Raw genomic sequence first — 13345 nt, 5'->3', positions numbered from 1 at the left:
TAGTTTTACTGCTAATTTAACATTTTTCAATGTCCAAACTACTCTTTAAGTCTTAGTTGGCTATCTTTAGATATATCACTTTTTAAGTTGTAAAATCAACATAAAGATTGTAGAATTTTTATCTAAAGAATTTGCTTTTGATATAAAAATAAAAATTCTGCCTGGGTAAAACTGTTCTTGCAACAATTACTTTTGATTGATCTGGGGAAGTACAGTAGTACATCTTTTGTATAGAAGTTCTAAGTTAATGTTTATATAAAGATTAAATATGATAAAAATTCCCTATACTAAACTTAGTCTAGTTTAGATTTTTATACTATTATAGTGGCGTATAGTGATGGTTTTATGCAACTCTATTCAAAAGTTATAAATATCAGGGAACATTTTTAACTTTTATATAAGAGTATTAAAATCTTATATCCTTCAAAATCATATCAAGTAAGGTCAAGAAGATACAAAATTTAATTAAAAATTACGATATTTTGTCGTTTTACGAGAATAAACTACTTCACCTATTTGAATTCTAGTTTTTTTTAGTATTTCTATTATCCTAATGATATGATCTCAATGATACTGCTGTGTATGTGTATTAGGGCGGGTTCATATCGGAATTAGACAAAGAGGGGATATGCAACAGATAAAATTAACCTTAAAAACATTTCTGACCGAAAAAGAATTTTAAAAAATTGAGTTTTAGAACGCGACCACTAAAAAATATATTTCATTGCTTATTAATATACAAAGACGACATTCAAAAGTTTTTTTGAATCAGAACTATGGAAAGGCCTTGAGGAGCTGAATCAGGAACTTTTGTCCGTTTCAAAATATCTCGTTCCTAGCCTTGGAAATCACTGTAAAACCAAAATTTTTTAAGGTTTATTGAGAATTGTCTAATTTGTAGAGGTTTTTTTTTAGATTTTTCCAGGCCAGGAACGAGATTTTTTGAAACGGTCAAAAGTTCCTGATTCTACTCCTCAATGCCTTTCCTGGGAGCACAATGAAGCCATAGTTCTGATTTTAAAAAAGTTTGACTCCCATTTACAAATATGTGGTAATATACACCCAAGTTTATGTATCCTTATCCCTGTTCACATTCCTATACTTCTCTGGCTGAGTCAGACCTCCACTGGTAACCGCCACCATACTCCATCCTGCTGTGTTGAGGGCTAGTTGATTGTTGCAGGCCAAAGAGTGAATACGCTTCCTCCCGTCTGCACTCGGTTAGATACAAGCCTATAAGTCTAGGCTGGCGGTATCTATATCTCCCACGTGTTCAAGTACGTCGTTTCTTACCTAACTAAGAAACAGGACGTCCAAGCCTTTAATATATATATCATAATAAATATATCCTATAATAATAATCCCATTAATCTGCCTATTTCTAACCAGTTTTATATGTTTAATAAATGTGTATTTTTTAGAAATACTTTGTTAGATTATTGATTATTAAATTGTATCGGAGCTACTCTATACTCGTATTCGCAGTCTGTCTGTACATCCCCTCATACGTCATTTTGGCGCAGTCTTGTCTACCACTCATTTTTTGAGGGGGGAAGGTTTAGATAATTAGCGTACAGACAAAATTAAATTGTAAAGTAGCTTCGATTGCAAAGTGAAATTAATATTTTCCTGATAACTAAGTTTATTCACGGAAACGGTTTACAGTAACAATTTGTTACAGAATATTTATAATAATTATTTCGTGGCAAACTGCCAAATAAAGATAAAAAGGAACCCGCCTTTTATTTTCACACTAGTATTTAATTTCACACATTTTCATATTTTCTCCTTAAAACAGGAAGAAAGGGATATTCCCAAGTTCTTAAAAAGTTTCGTGGTAGACAAATCAGTGTTAACGAACACTACACTCCAGCACCATGACCGATAAGAAAAATGATGATAAACAAAAACCGCCGCCTCCGCCGGCTCCGGCCGTCTCTGGCACCTCGCAGCAGCAGCAGCAGCAGCAGCAGCAGGCTGACCCGCTTTCCCCTGAAAAAATCAAAGATCTCATATCGGAAGCGTTAAATGATAAGTTAAACGAATATTCGGCACATTATAGAGATTTAATAAAACAAGAATCCGAGATTATGCAGCTCGAATTAGAAACAAAATGGGCAGGGTTTAAGGACACAGAATCACATCGCAGATTATTAGCCGATACCGACATTTTAGACCTAAAACGCAGAGTATCAAAACTCCCAGCGGACGGAAATCTTGGCCCATTGTTTGCTGAAAAAACGCTAAACGAAAGTCTTAACATGACTCATTTTAACACCATAGGTGACGATTCAATTAATGCCACTTTTTATGACCGTATATCGGTCCAGCAAAAGATAAACGTGGTTGAATGGGTTGCCAAGGATAGGATGACAGCCCCAGGTTGTATGGCCTATTCAATTGTAGGCTTTATAGGTCCGGCGGATAATGACAATTGGATGAATGTAAGAGAAACTTCTCTAACTGAATATGAAAAAACCTTGCTAGAAAGGATTCCCTTTATCCCTGATAGGATTAAGTCGTTAGAACCCCTCCGTAAAACTACAAGGTCTGCACCCAATGTAGCAAATAGACCCTCTACAAGGAATACGCCAAACACAGGCGCAGCCGCAACGGCAACAACTAGCGCCGCCGACGATGACTTTATTAAAGAATGCTTTATTAAGGGACAAAAATGGGATTCCGATTTTGCGAGGGATGCCCCTAGGTGGGACGGTAGGGCTGACTTTGATAACTTCTTTTCTAATATGTGGAGGGTTGCAAAGACATATAGAATCTGTGACCCAATCCTTTTTAAGGATATTTTATACCAGCGAATTTATGACTCTAGAGGGGAACGATTAGGAGACTTAATTACGCCTGAAAGAAATCAGGCCTTATCTGCTTTAAGTTATTACCTGATGATTAGGAGGCTGGTCACTCCTTTCTCGGATCCAGAAGTAGCCTCTCAGTACTTCTACAACCTAAAACAGGAGACTAATCAACCCCTTGACACCTATTTTGAAAACAAACTTAGGGTGTTCAAACTCATGAATCCTGGTCTCATACCTAAAAAGAAGTGGAAAGAATTCTATCTTAACGTTAGCAAAAATCTGCTGTATACCAACCTTGCCATAGACATGGCCAATTATGTTGAGAGCATGCAATTTTTGGACGATTACAACGCTTACTTAAATAAACTTATTAATCTCGGACAGAGATACGTTAACTGGGATGGGTCTGGCCATATTAGCAAGGAAAACCTTTCTGCTTGCTATTCTCAAGCTATGGAAATGTTCCTACCTAAAAATTCTGCGGAAACGAAAAAACAACCCATAATCAGTATTATCGAAGATAATATCCCCACTAACACGGCAATGTATAAAGAAACTTTAACCGAAGAACCTGACGAGGTTCCTTCTTGGGTAGACCATGAGGATGATCCTATTGCTTGGGATCAAATCGAGGGCGTTATAGGAGCCTTTAATGGGAGGAGTAAAATTATTAAATGCTGGCATTGTAATATCCCTGGCCATGTAGTGCAAAATTGCAACAAAAAGAAAGCTGGGGAGCCCCCAAATCCTGAGTCCCGCTTTGGTAAAACACGGAGTAAATTCACGCCCAGAAAAGCTCCAAGTAATAGTAATAAAATACCTGAGCAGTATGCGCGTAAAACTATCAACCAAATGGATCAGGAAGCCAGCGAAGAATCTGAAATAGATAAATATGTTCAAGCGATTGTTAAAAATCACGTCCTCTAAATATAAAAGTGGATCTATGCGATATTAATTGTCCCTATCCCAGAAAATAATATTTGCTGAATGAGTTTCATATTTTGATATGAAAGATAAACAAAATATCCCATGCCAAGCTAAGCTTGCAAATTCCTTAATATCAAATATCCCTTGCCAAGCAATGCTTTGGCGCGAAAAAATAAAACAAATTATTGTTATTAAGTCTGACTAAGCAACACAAAATAAACTCCTCCCCCTCCTTTCCCTATCCAAATGTAGCTGATACAGGAAATTGGGGGAAGTAGGGAAGTAACCTGAGGAGCATTTCACATGCACTTAATATTTCCATTTTTTAAAATCTAATAGTCTTTATCAAGAAGCTAATAAGTGAATACCTATTTTCTATTTAGTAGTATTTATTTTTAATATTGCACGACTTATCTAATATGTAAATATCGTATATGTTGAATGTATATATAGTAGAATCTAAAACATTCTAGTTTAATTTTTAACCGCTAGGGGAACTTAAGCGAATTATCTGTATATAAACAATGATTTTTGAGTTGAACCCTCAGTATCGACTTTATCTGAGAGTTGCTCACTCTTAGCCTCTGATTTTTGTAGCTGAAATATCTCAGCAATTATGTATATTAACTTATCCATATGGATACATATTATTGCATTTTGTACAGTGACAATAATAGAACTATATTTAATTTATTATGTATCCGAAAGATGTCGCCTAGAATGCTACCGCGGTCCGTATAAGTAAATGATAAGGTTAAGAAGGGGGGGGGTCTATGGAAAATCTGTATAAATACAAGCAAATTTTCAAACCTAATTCAGTTGTCCTTCAGTTCTTTGTTGTTATCATTTACTCATTTTTGAGCTGCAATCAAGCAGCATTTAAAAATTAAAATCTTTAATCACTTAAGATGTGATTAATAAAATCTTAAAACATTTTGATTAAATTATTTCCCGCTAGGATTACTACAGAATGAAATAAAAGTTAGTTCTATTAGCTTCCGCTAGGATTACCAGTGGAATAAAAATTCTATATAAAGTGAATGCACATTATTAATCGAAGCCAGTTACTACCAAAGCAGTTACTACAAACCACATCCTATTTTTTTTTAAGCTGATTTCAGCATTAATTATACTCTAGTAAATATATAAGCTTGTTCTACCCCATAGGTGGAAAAAATTAAGTATAAATACTAACAATATCAGAATAATAAACCAGTCATCATTGACCCTCTTTATTATATTAACCATATCTAATAATTTTTTGAGCTATAATTTAGCGCTAACCTTAAATTATTTGTATCGTGAATCAGATACTGACTAATGACACTATATTTTGTATAAATACAGATGTAAATCAAAAAATAAGTCAGTCTGTTTTTAATGTCTTGTTAGTTGCAAGCTGAACACTTATTTTTAAGCTACTTTGTAGCCCTTCAATCCTTTAAAACTTTTTAGTTCAGTTATATTCCGATAGGTTTCTATCATATATCCAAGTATATAAATAAGGACCCGTATAAAAATTAAGTAGTTTCTTTAGAACTATTAACATTCTCATGCTTATTGAGACATTTCTGGAGCTGAAAAGCGCTTGATAAAAACTTAATGAAACCCAGAAAGCTATACAAAATTATTTTAACAATTAACCATATTGTTAAAACATTTTATTATTTAAAAAATTTCGACAGACAACTATACCTGGAACACAGGAAGTCTCTGTGTGAGGATTACCATCGCCTAACCGCTGAGGTGGGGATCTTGGAAAATATGCATCTTAGACTTCGACTAAAAATATAATTTATTTTATAATGCCTATCTGTGCAAAACTAAAAGTTCTTAATCCCGTGGGGGGGGAATTCCTGCAAACCGCTTTAGTGGATACAGGAAATAACTTTAGGTCCCTTATTTCTAGAGAAATTTTAGATGATAATAAAATCACATTCACCCCCGCCAATCTTAGCGCTCTGTCTGTAGATTTAAAACCAGTAAATATCATAGGACATGTAAGTTTAAAATTCAGCTTTGATGGGTCAGATAAAATATTCGAAGAAACGTTTTACATCCCTGAAACGACGTCTAAAATTATAAATCTAGGATATGAATTTCTCAAAGTTAATCGAATTAATTTATTATTAGATAAGTTCTCCTTTGAGCTCCCCAATGGCGAGCAAATCCCCATAGAAAATTCAACAATTAATATAGTTGAAGAAAGTAAAAACATACCCCTAATTCCTACAAGTAATGTTCATACGGAACAAAACTCCCTTATCCCGGGAATAAATTGGAGTAACAAGGGGGGTACTGGGACATTAAAACAAAATAAAACATGCGTAAAATTAGCAAAGAAAACAACATTCTTGCCGGGGGGGAATACAACAATTATAACAATTCCTATTCATCAGAAAAATAGGAAGCTGTATATATCCCCAAATAATTCTAAAATGACAAGCCATAACGGCTTAATGCTTATGGAGGGTATTTATAATGTAAATGAGAAAGGAGAATGTTGGGTAAATTTTGTTAATTTAGCAGGAAAAAATATTACCTTATTGGATAACGTTAAAGTTGGATATTGCTTTGAATTCGAATCAGATCCCCCAAATTCCTGCAATAAAAGTATTAATCAAATAAATGAATTATCAGGAACTACACTTCTTAAAAGAATTAAATTCATTAAAGAAAAATTAGATTTAGAAAATAGTGATCTTATCAAAAACAACCCAGGGATGAAGGAAAAGGTAATAAAATTATGCCTTGATCATTTTGATATATTTTCGGCTGATGATGCTGATATCGGTAACTGTGACCTCTTACAGTATAAAATAGACTTGATCCCCGGGGCTAAACCTATTAAGGCTAGAAACATTCAGTTAAACCCATTATACGAAGCCAAATTAAAAGAACAAATTGAAAATTGGCTAAGGGGGGGCGTCATTGAGGAGGGCTACAGCGAGTGGTCCTCCCCAATCTTTGCGGTAAAGAAAAAACCGACGGCTGGGGGGGAAGGCAAGCTTAGGTTCGTTATCGACTTTCGTGCGCTTAATAGTGTAACACGAAAAATTAATTGGCCCCTTCCCCTGATTTCTAGTAATTTAGAAAAATTAGGCACTGGTAATGTATTTACCACCCTCGATTTGACTAGCGCATTCCATGCGCTAGCCATTTCGAAGGAAAGTAAACACTTGACCGCGTTCACAGCCCTTAACAGGCAGTATCTTTTCAAGAAACTGCCGTTTGGACTGTGTAACGCGCCAAGTGTTTTCTGCCACTTGATGGATAAGGTCCTAACCCTTATCCCTGGCTTATATGAATTTATAATATCTTACCTTGATGATCTTATTATATTCTCAAAGAATGTTGATGAACATCTGAAACATCTCAGAAAACTCTTCGGAGTCCTAAAAACAGCAAAACTTAAGTTAAATCTAGCCAAATGTAAATTTTTCACATCCGAATGTACATATTTAGGTCATATAGTCAGTTCCCAAGGACTTAAAATGAACCCCGAATATTTAGAACAAATTAAAAATTGGAGCAGGCCCAGGACAGGCAAGGAACTCCAGCGTTTCCTGGGCTTCTCCAATTATTATAGGGCCTATTTCCCATCATATGCAAAAAATTCTTGCACCCTAGATGAACACAGAAATGATAAAATTATCGAATGGACTAATTCCCTATCAAAAGATTGGGAAAATTTCATAAATATGTTTTCAAATTCTATAAGTAAAGGCTACCCCCAGTGGGATAATCCTAACCCCTTTATAGTAGACGTAGATTTTTCTACGAGTTATTTCGCTGGAATTCTCAGCCAAAATCAGGGGGGGGTAGAAAGAATTATTGGAATATGTTCCAAAAAATGTAACGGGGCAGAGAAAAATTATCCAAGTTATAAAGGCGAATTAGCATGTCTAGTATTTGTTCTTAAAACCTTTCTTCATTATTTAAGATTCAGAAACTTTATTGTGCGTACAGATTCGATTTCCTTAGTTCATTACAAAAAATGGCAAAAAGGAACAATAAATGGTGTAACTGTAAGATGGATTTACTTCATCCAAAGTTTTGACTTTACAGTAATTCATCGAAAGGGTAGGGACCATTGTAATGCCGACAATTTATCTAGAGGGCAATTTTTATGCAAAGAACATAAGGAAACCGATTGTGAAAAATGTACTAGCTCATTTACCTTGGATCCTTATGAACAGGATTGCCCATACCAAGACCAGATCTTTGAGTTACATTCGGCTTCGGAAGTCGGTGTGAACAATGTTTGGCAATCTGAAACACAAAAAGATCAAGTATTATCTGAAATTCGTAGGTGGATATTCGAAAAAAAGAAGTTGTCGAGCTTTGAAAAAGCTGAACTAACCGGCCGGAAAGAGGTCCTTTTTAAGTTAATAGAACATTTATACGTTATGGAAGGACTTCTAATATTTAGACAACCTCTTAGCAATGGAACATTCATTGAAAGACCCGTCGTACCCATTGGATTATACAATAAAGTTTTCGAATTGGCACATAATAATAGTATAGGTCACAAGGGGGTTAACGAAACAACACGCAAGATAAATGAAAGATTCTTCCTTATAGGAATTAATAAATTTGTCGAATCACGCATTAAAAATTGCATTACCTGCCTAAGAAAAATAGGACAGGTACCTAAACACAAGCAACCTATCACCCATTCAGCCATTAGTCACGAGATTTTTGGCCAGGTGTCAGTAGACCTTATCGGTCCTTTAACCACTAACTATTTTCAAGGACAACATGTCCGCTACATATTTATACTGGTTGACCTATTCTCTAGGTATATTATCGCTCACCCCATCAAGGACGCCACCGTGGAAAGCACGGTGAAGGTCATCCTTGAACAGGTGGTACCCATCTACGGCTTATTTCGGTCATTGAGAAGTGACAGGGGAACAAATTTTACTGGGGAAGTTTTCAAAAAGGTTATGGATGAACTAGGTATCGAAACTAAACTTATTCCCCCAAGAAACCCTAATAGTAACCCATGTGAAAGGCATAATCAAAGCATTTATGCAGGTCTTAGATCTAATGACCGATTTGAAAGTAAAGACTGGGCAAGAAAATTAGCCTTGACCACTTTTGTAATAAACTCTAGTACGTCTAGAAGAACGGGGTATACGCCTTATTACCTCATGTTCGGCAGGCAACCAACTCTCAATCTCGATTTCTTTTCTCCAATCTTGCAGAAAAGACAGGACATTGACTGCAGGTCTTACTTGAACTACCTAAAAAATTTGGAAGAAATTATTGCACAGGTTTCCAAAAAATCTAAGATTTATTTAGAGTTTCAAAATAAATCTAGGAAGGCTTCATCTCCCCTTTTCGTTAACGACGTGGTCTTTGCATTTTTTAACCTAGTCAAAATAGGGGTCAGTAAAAAATTGCAATCTTTCTATGGAGGTCCTTTTATTGTAACAAAAAAATTCTCAGAGGCCCTTTTTGAGCTCAGTCCCTTTGGATCAAATCCAATAAAAACTAACCAAGTTGTTAGTAGAGATAAAATACGGAAAATAGATTCTAAAGTAGAATTATTCGGGGAAACACTTTCATTTAACGTCTTTCCTATTGAGGAAATCGTCCCGTCTGAGGAAATAACCTTAGGAATAGATAATACCGGTCAAACCGAAATAAACGATAATAAAGGTTTGGAAAATGACGATTTTACCTACCTAGATAACGATGGTGACGATTTTATAGATAAAAACCCTGAAACTAGTCAGGATTTACCCCAGGGGGAGGTGGATTGTGATGGGGGAGGGGATATAATGGAAAAAAACTCACCATTTGAGTCACAGCCCAAAGACCAAGAACCCCCTGGCGCAGATCGGTCATCCGGTCCTCAAATTCACGTCGAAAATAGTTTCTTGGAAGAAACCGTCCCGTCCGAGGCTTCTTTCTTCGCGCAAAGACCCAAACAATCCAGCCCTGAAAAGGTTATTAACGTTAACAAACAAAGCATAGTACCTAAGTATATATTAGAAGAAGAAAGAAAAACTAGGTCACAAGGGGGGGATAACCGCATACATGTCCAAATCGGACTGCATAACCCAATTAAAAGGAAAAAATAAAATGTATATAAATGTAATATATAAAACCAAGGTGGCAAATGTATATAGCTTAATCTACGTATGTATAATAACGAAAATAAACAATATATGTTAAAACTAACTAATTAACATATTTCAGAGAAAAACGAGAAGCATAAAAATAAAATGCAGCATCATTTGGCAAAGGCACCAGGAGCTCGAGGTAAATTTATTTTGGGATTCTTGGGGCTTTTTATTATTTTGGCAAAATCAAATGCGTCCGAAATAATACAAATAGATGCGACTCAATGTGTAGCAAACGAAAATCCGCGTTTGAAAATCTCTGAATGCGCTGCGTTTCTTAATATTACTAAAATAGAACAAAAACAATTTCACCTGCTGCAAAAGGTTGAAAGAAAAATTATACCTGGAATTCGTTGCCACCTCCGAACCAGTACTCATTACTGGTATTGTGGCAGATATAGCCACATACACCTCGCTGCTCCAGCTCTTGTAGAGATACCGAACCTCGTAACTTATGAAGACTGTTACACCATGTCCAAAACTAAAATATTTAACTTTGAAGGAAAATCAGTCTCAGTGTATGAACACCAGATGTCATACACGCGTTTCCTGGTAAACGGGACACTTACTTACCCCAACAACATCCTTAACGGCATCGACCCCGCCTGCGAGGGGAACGGCGTAAACATTAACGGCATTTTTATCCCTGGGACATTTGAGGAAAAACAAATAGGGGTCCAGGCTGAGCCTGTTGAATTATTACAAACAAAAGCGGGCTGTTACCTGGGCAGTCACTGGGTGGGAAACAATTGTTTAGATCACAATCTGAGATTAGGCTACGATAGGATTATCTCAGATGATAAAACTGATAGCGCACAAAAATTCACTTCTCCTTGGCGAACGGTAGACATCTTTAATATTTCATTGTTTACATTTGAAGGAGAACAGGGTACCCAAAAATATCTAGTGATCGATCCCCAAATTACTCTAGCACTAGAACTTAAAGATAAAAAACATTTTGAAAGTCTAATTCCCGAATTATTTTATTACAAAACTAATATTGATAACTTAATGGTATGGTTCACAAATGCTATAAAACCATATTTCCCACTCTTAAACGCTAAGGAAAAAGATGATATGTTACCACTAGAGATTTTCTATTCCTACCAACAATATAACAAATTAATTGTCCCCGAAACTCGCTGTTTACAGAACCATTTTCTGTCTAAAAGCAATATTCAGACTCATCGTAAAAAACTAGTTAGGGCGCTCGGTGAGCTAGATTTAGTAATACAGTGCGACAGTCTTAAAATCAATGTTTCTTTGGGAGAAAATCTACCCTGTTTTGTGGATCATTTTTCGGTTTCATTTAATAATAAGACTATGGGAATATCCCCATTTTCACGCAGATTGGTCAATACCACCCATCTAACCCCGACTAAATGTGCCGAAAATCCAATTTTCTTACATTTGTACCAAGGAAAATTCCTCGGTAATCAAGGGCAGGGTATGCAAATACTAAATGTAAATCAATATCTTATGGATAAACCGATTAGCTTATTTCTATATCATTCTTGGCAAAGCCTAGAAAAAACTAATTTCTCAGAAAGTGCCGAGGAATTATACCTCAGCCAACTTGCCGCAGACTCCAATAATTTTGAAGTAAAAATAACTGATTCCTGGTTTATTCAAACGTATCATAAGGTGGTTGATTTTCTATCCAGTACTTGGTATCATATAGTGCTTGTAGTAGCAGCCATCCTTACAGGAATAGGGTCGTTATTATGCGTCGCTTTTATTATCTACATATTAGCCTGCACCAAAATTCACGCGTACAAGGAAGGAGGTACGAGTGAAACGCACGAATTGCGGGATTTTGCAAATAATGGGGAAAACTAATCCCCTCAAAAACGGACGACCTGTATCAAGCATATATACCTATAAAATTGTCGTCTCTAAAGGTCGTCTTTGTAAAAATATTTCCTTATTCGGTATAAGGAATTAATGACCCTTAATTTTAAGTTTATTATTTTTGTTTTAGGATATCCCAGGCGGAATTTTTCAAGGGGTTTTCACCACTCCCATGGGGCCGGTCACTCTTCATACCGTCGAGAATATGAAGAGGCACCCTTTTACAATGAAGAGGACTATTACTATGACAGCAATCATGGCTATCCCCAGGGCGGCCCTGAGGAAGCCTACTATGAACCTGATGAAAACAGGTATCAGCCGCGTGTAAAACCGCCGCGCAACCCTGAAAACCTCAGTGAATTGCAATGTGTCTCAAAGTCAATCCACGTTTACCGCCAAGCGAGAAAAGATGTTCCAAAGGAACTCCTAGACTTGCAAGAAAAATTGCGGCAGGCTAAAAAATTAGAAGCCAACGAATATTCTGATAAAGCCAGGTCTATGACCAGGCCTCTAATGGAACAAAATAGGGGAGGGGAACCGCAAAAAAATCGGGTGGAATCGCCGCCAAAACGTAGTGCCTCACCTGAATTGGAGGTAGTCGCCGTAAAATCTGCCCCAAAAGCGGTAGAAAAACGTCCGCCAACACCAACAGGCAGCGGCGGCCCAGTAGCCAAAAGGGCTAAGGTGGAAATTCAACCGCCTCCATTACCCCCTAAAAAGAAAGAGACATTAGCAGAAAACAAAAGTGAGCCTAAGGCTTTTTGGGTGACCGCTGAGGAATGGAAAAAAGTCCTATCCTCCACTGTAAAAGAAGCAATGGAGGAAGCTCTTCTCCCCTTCCAGAGAAGTCTGGAAACTAAAATTGCTAGCAATGCTTCATTTGTTGAGAAAGCATATATACAACATGGCAAGCGCCTTATTGAAATTTCCGCAGAATTACTGCGGAACCGCAGAACTTTACGCGACAAAATTCGCACCGTCTCTGAGGACTCGACCGTTGAGTTAAAATCAAGAATGACCACGGTTATTGAGGCCACTAGTCGACTGTTGGACCAAAACTCTGACAGGGTAATTAAATATATTAATACTCGTTGTAATGTAATGAATGTACCTGGGCAGAATGTGGCACCCATAGAGGCATCCCTTCCCGCTGGGGACGTACCCCGGCCAGATGATGATGGAGTTGAGCTGATCTCCCATTATGGCGGTTCTGAATGCTCTGATGAGTACAGGCCTACCGATAGAGAAGGCAATCCAGAGGTCCTGGATCCTGCAGAGGAAAACAGTGACACAGAGCTCGATAATCAAATCAATGAGCTCTTTCCATCTGGAATTGATCTGCCTGTTAATCCGCAGGCTGGCGCTGCCTCTGAAGATCCAGTAGCCACGGCTCCCTGTGAGGGCATGTTAGCCCTCCAGAATGCTGTCGCTCCAGAGCCTCCAGCAGCTCCAGAAAATCCTACTCCCGCTGAACCCAATCCTGTGGATATCGTAGAGAGGGCCATGGCCGCAATCGAAGAACCTGCGAGTACCACATCAACCCGCAGAAGCCGGCGTGCAGGTCAACTGTGAGGGAATATTTCATATTCCCTCAGAGGGGGCAAGTGTGGTAATATACAC

General features: G+C 37.2%; 2 protein-coding genes across 5 annotated transcripts in view; one reads left to right on the top strand and one right to left on the bottom strand.

The window, feature by feature from the left end:
- LOC145312496 (transient receptor potential protein-like) overlaps positions 1-13345 on the top strand; it is a 40120-nt gene that overhangs the window by 10534 nt on the left and 16241 nt on the right. The window lies entirely within an intron of this gene.
- LOC145309892 (uncharacterized) lies at positions 1625-12422 on the bottom strand. 4 transcript variants are annotated; one of them, XR_013876544.1, is made up of 9 exons: positions 12309-12422; positions 9546-10355; positions 8894-8989; positions 7921-8012; positions 7064-7135; positions 6283-6342; positions 5436-5522; positions 3634-3690; positions 1625-2963 (listed from the first exon to the last, which is right to left on the bottom strand). XR_013876544.1 is itself a non-coding variant. In XM_080150367.1 (5 exons), exons 1-5 carry the CDS (start codon positions 9594-9596, stop codon positions 6297-6299), a joined length of 357 nt encoding a protein of 118 aa, XP_080006493.1. In that variant the 5' UTR covers positions 9597-10831; the 3' UTR covers positions 5746-6296. The 4 variants fall into 4 exon arrangements, 1 of the variants encoding a protein (XP_080006493.1); XR_013876543.1 differs by lacking the exon at positions 12309-12422 and having other exon boundaries at positions 1625-1992; positions 2898-2963; positions 9546-10831; XR_013876542.1 differs by lacking the exon at positions 12309-12422 and having other exon boundaries at positions 9546-9689; positions 10218-10831.

The sequence above is a fragment of the Acartia tonsa genome, chromosome 2 (genome assembly GCF_053477335.1).
Source record: "Acartia tonsa isolate MP-2025a chromosome 2, ASM5347733v1, whole genome shotgun sequence".
NCBI classification, from domain to species: domain Eukaryota; kingdom Metazoa; phylum Arthropoda; class Copepoda; order Calanoida; family Acartiidae; genus Acartia; species Acartia tonsa.
Note: the sequence above shows the minus strand (reverse complement) of the source record. Positions and strands in the feature narration are given on the sequence as shown.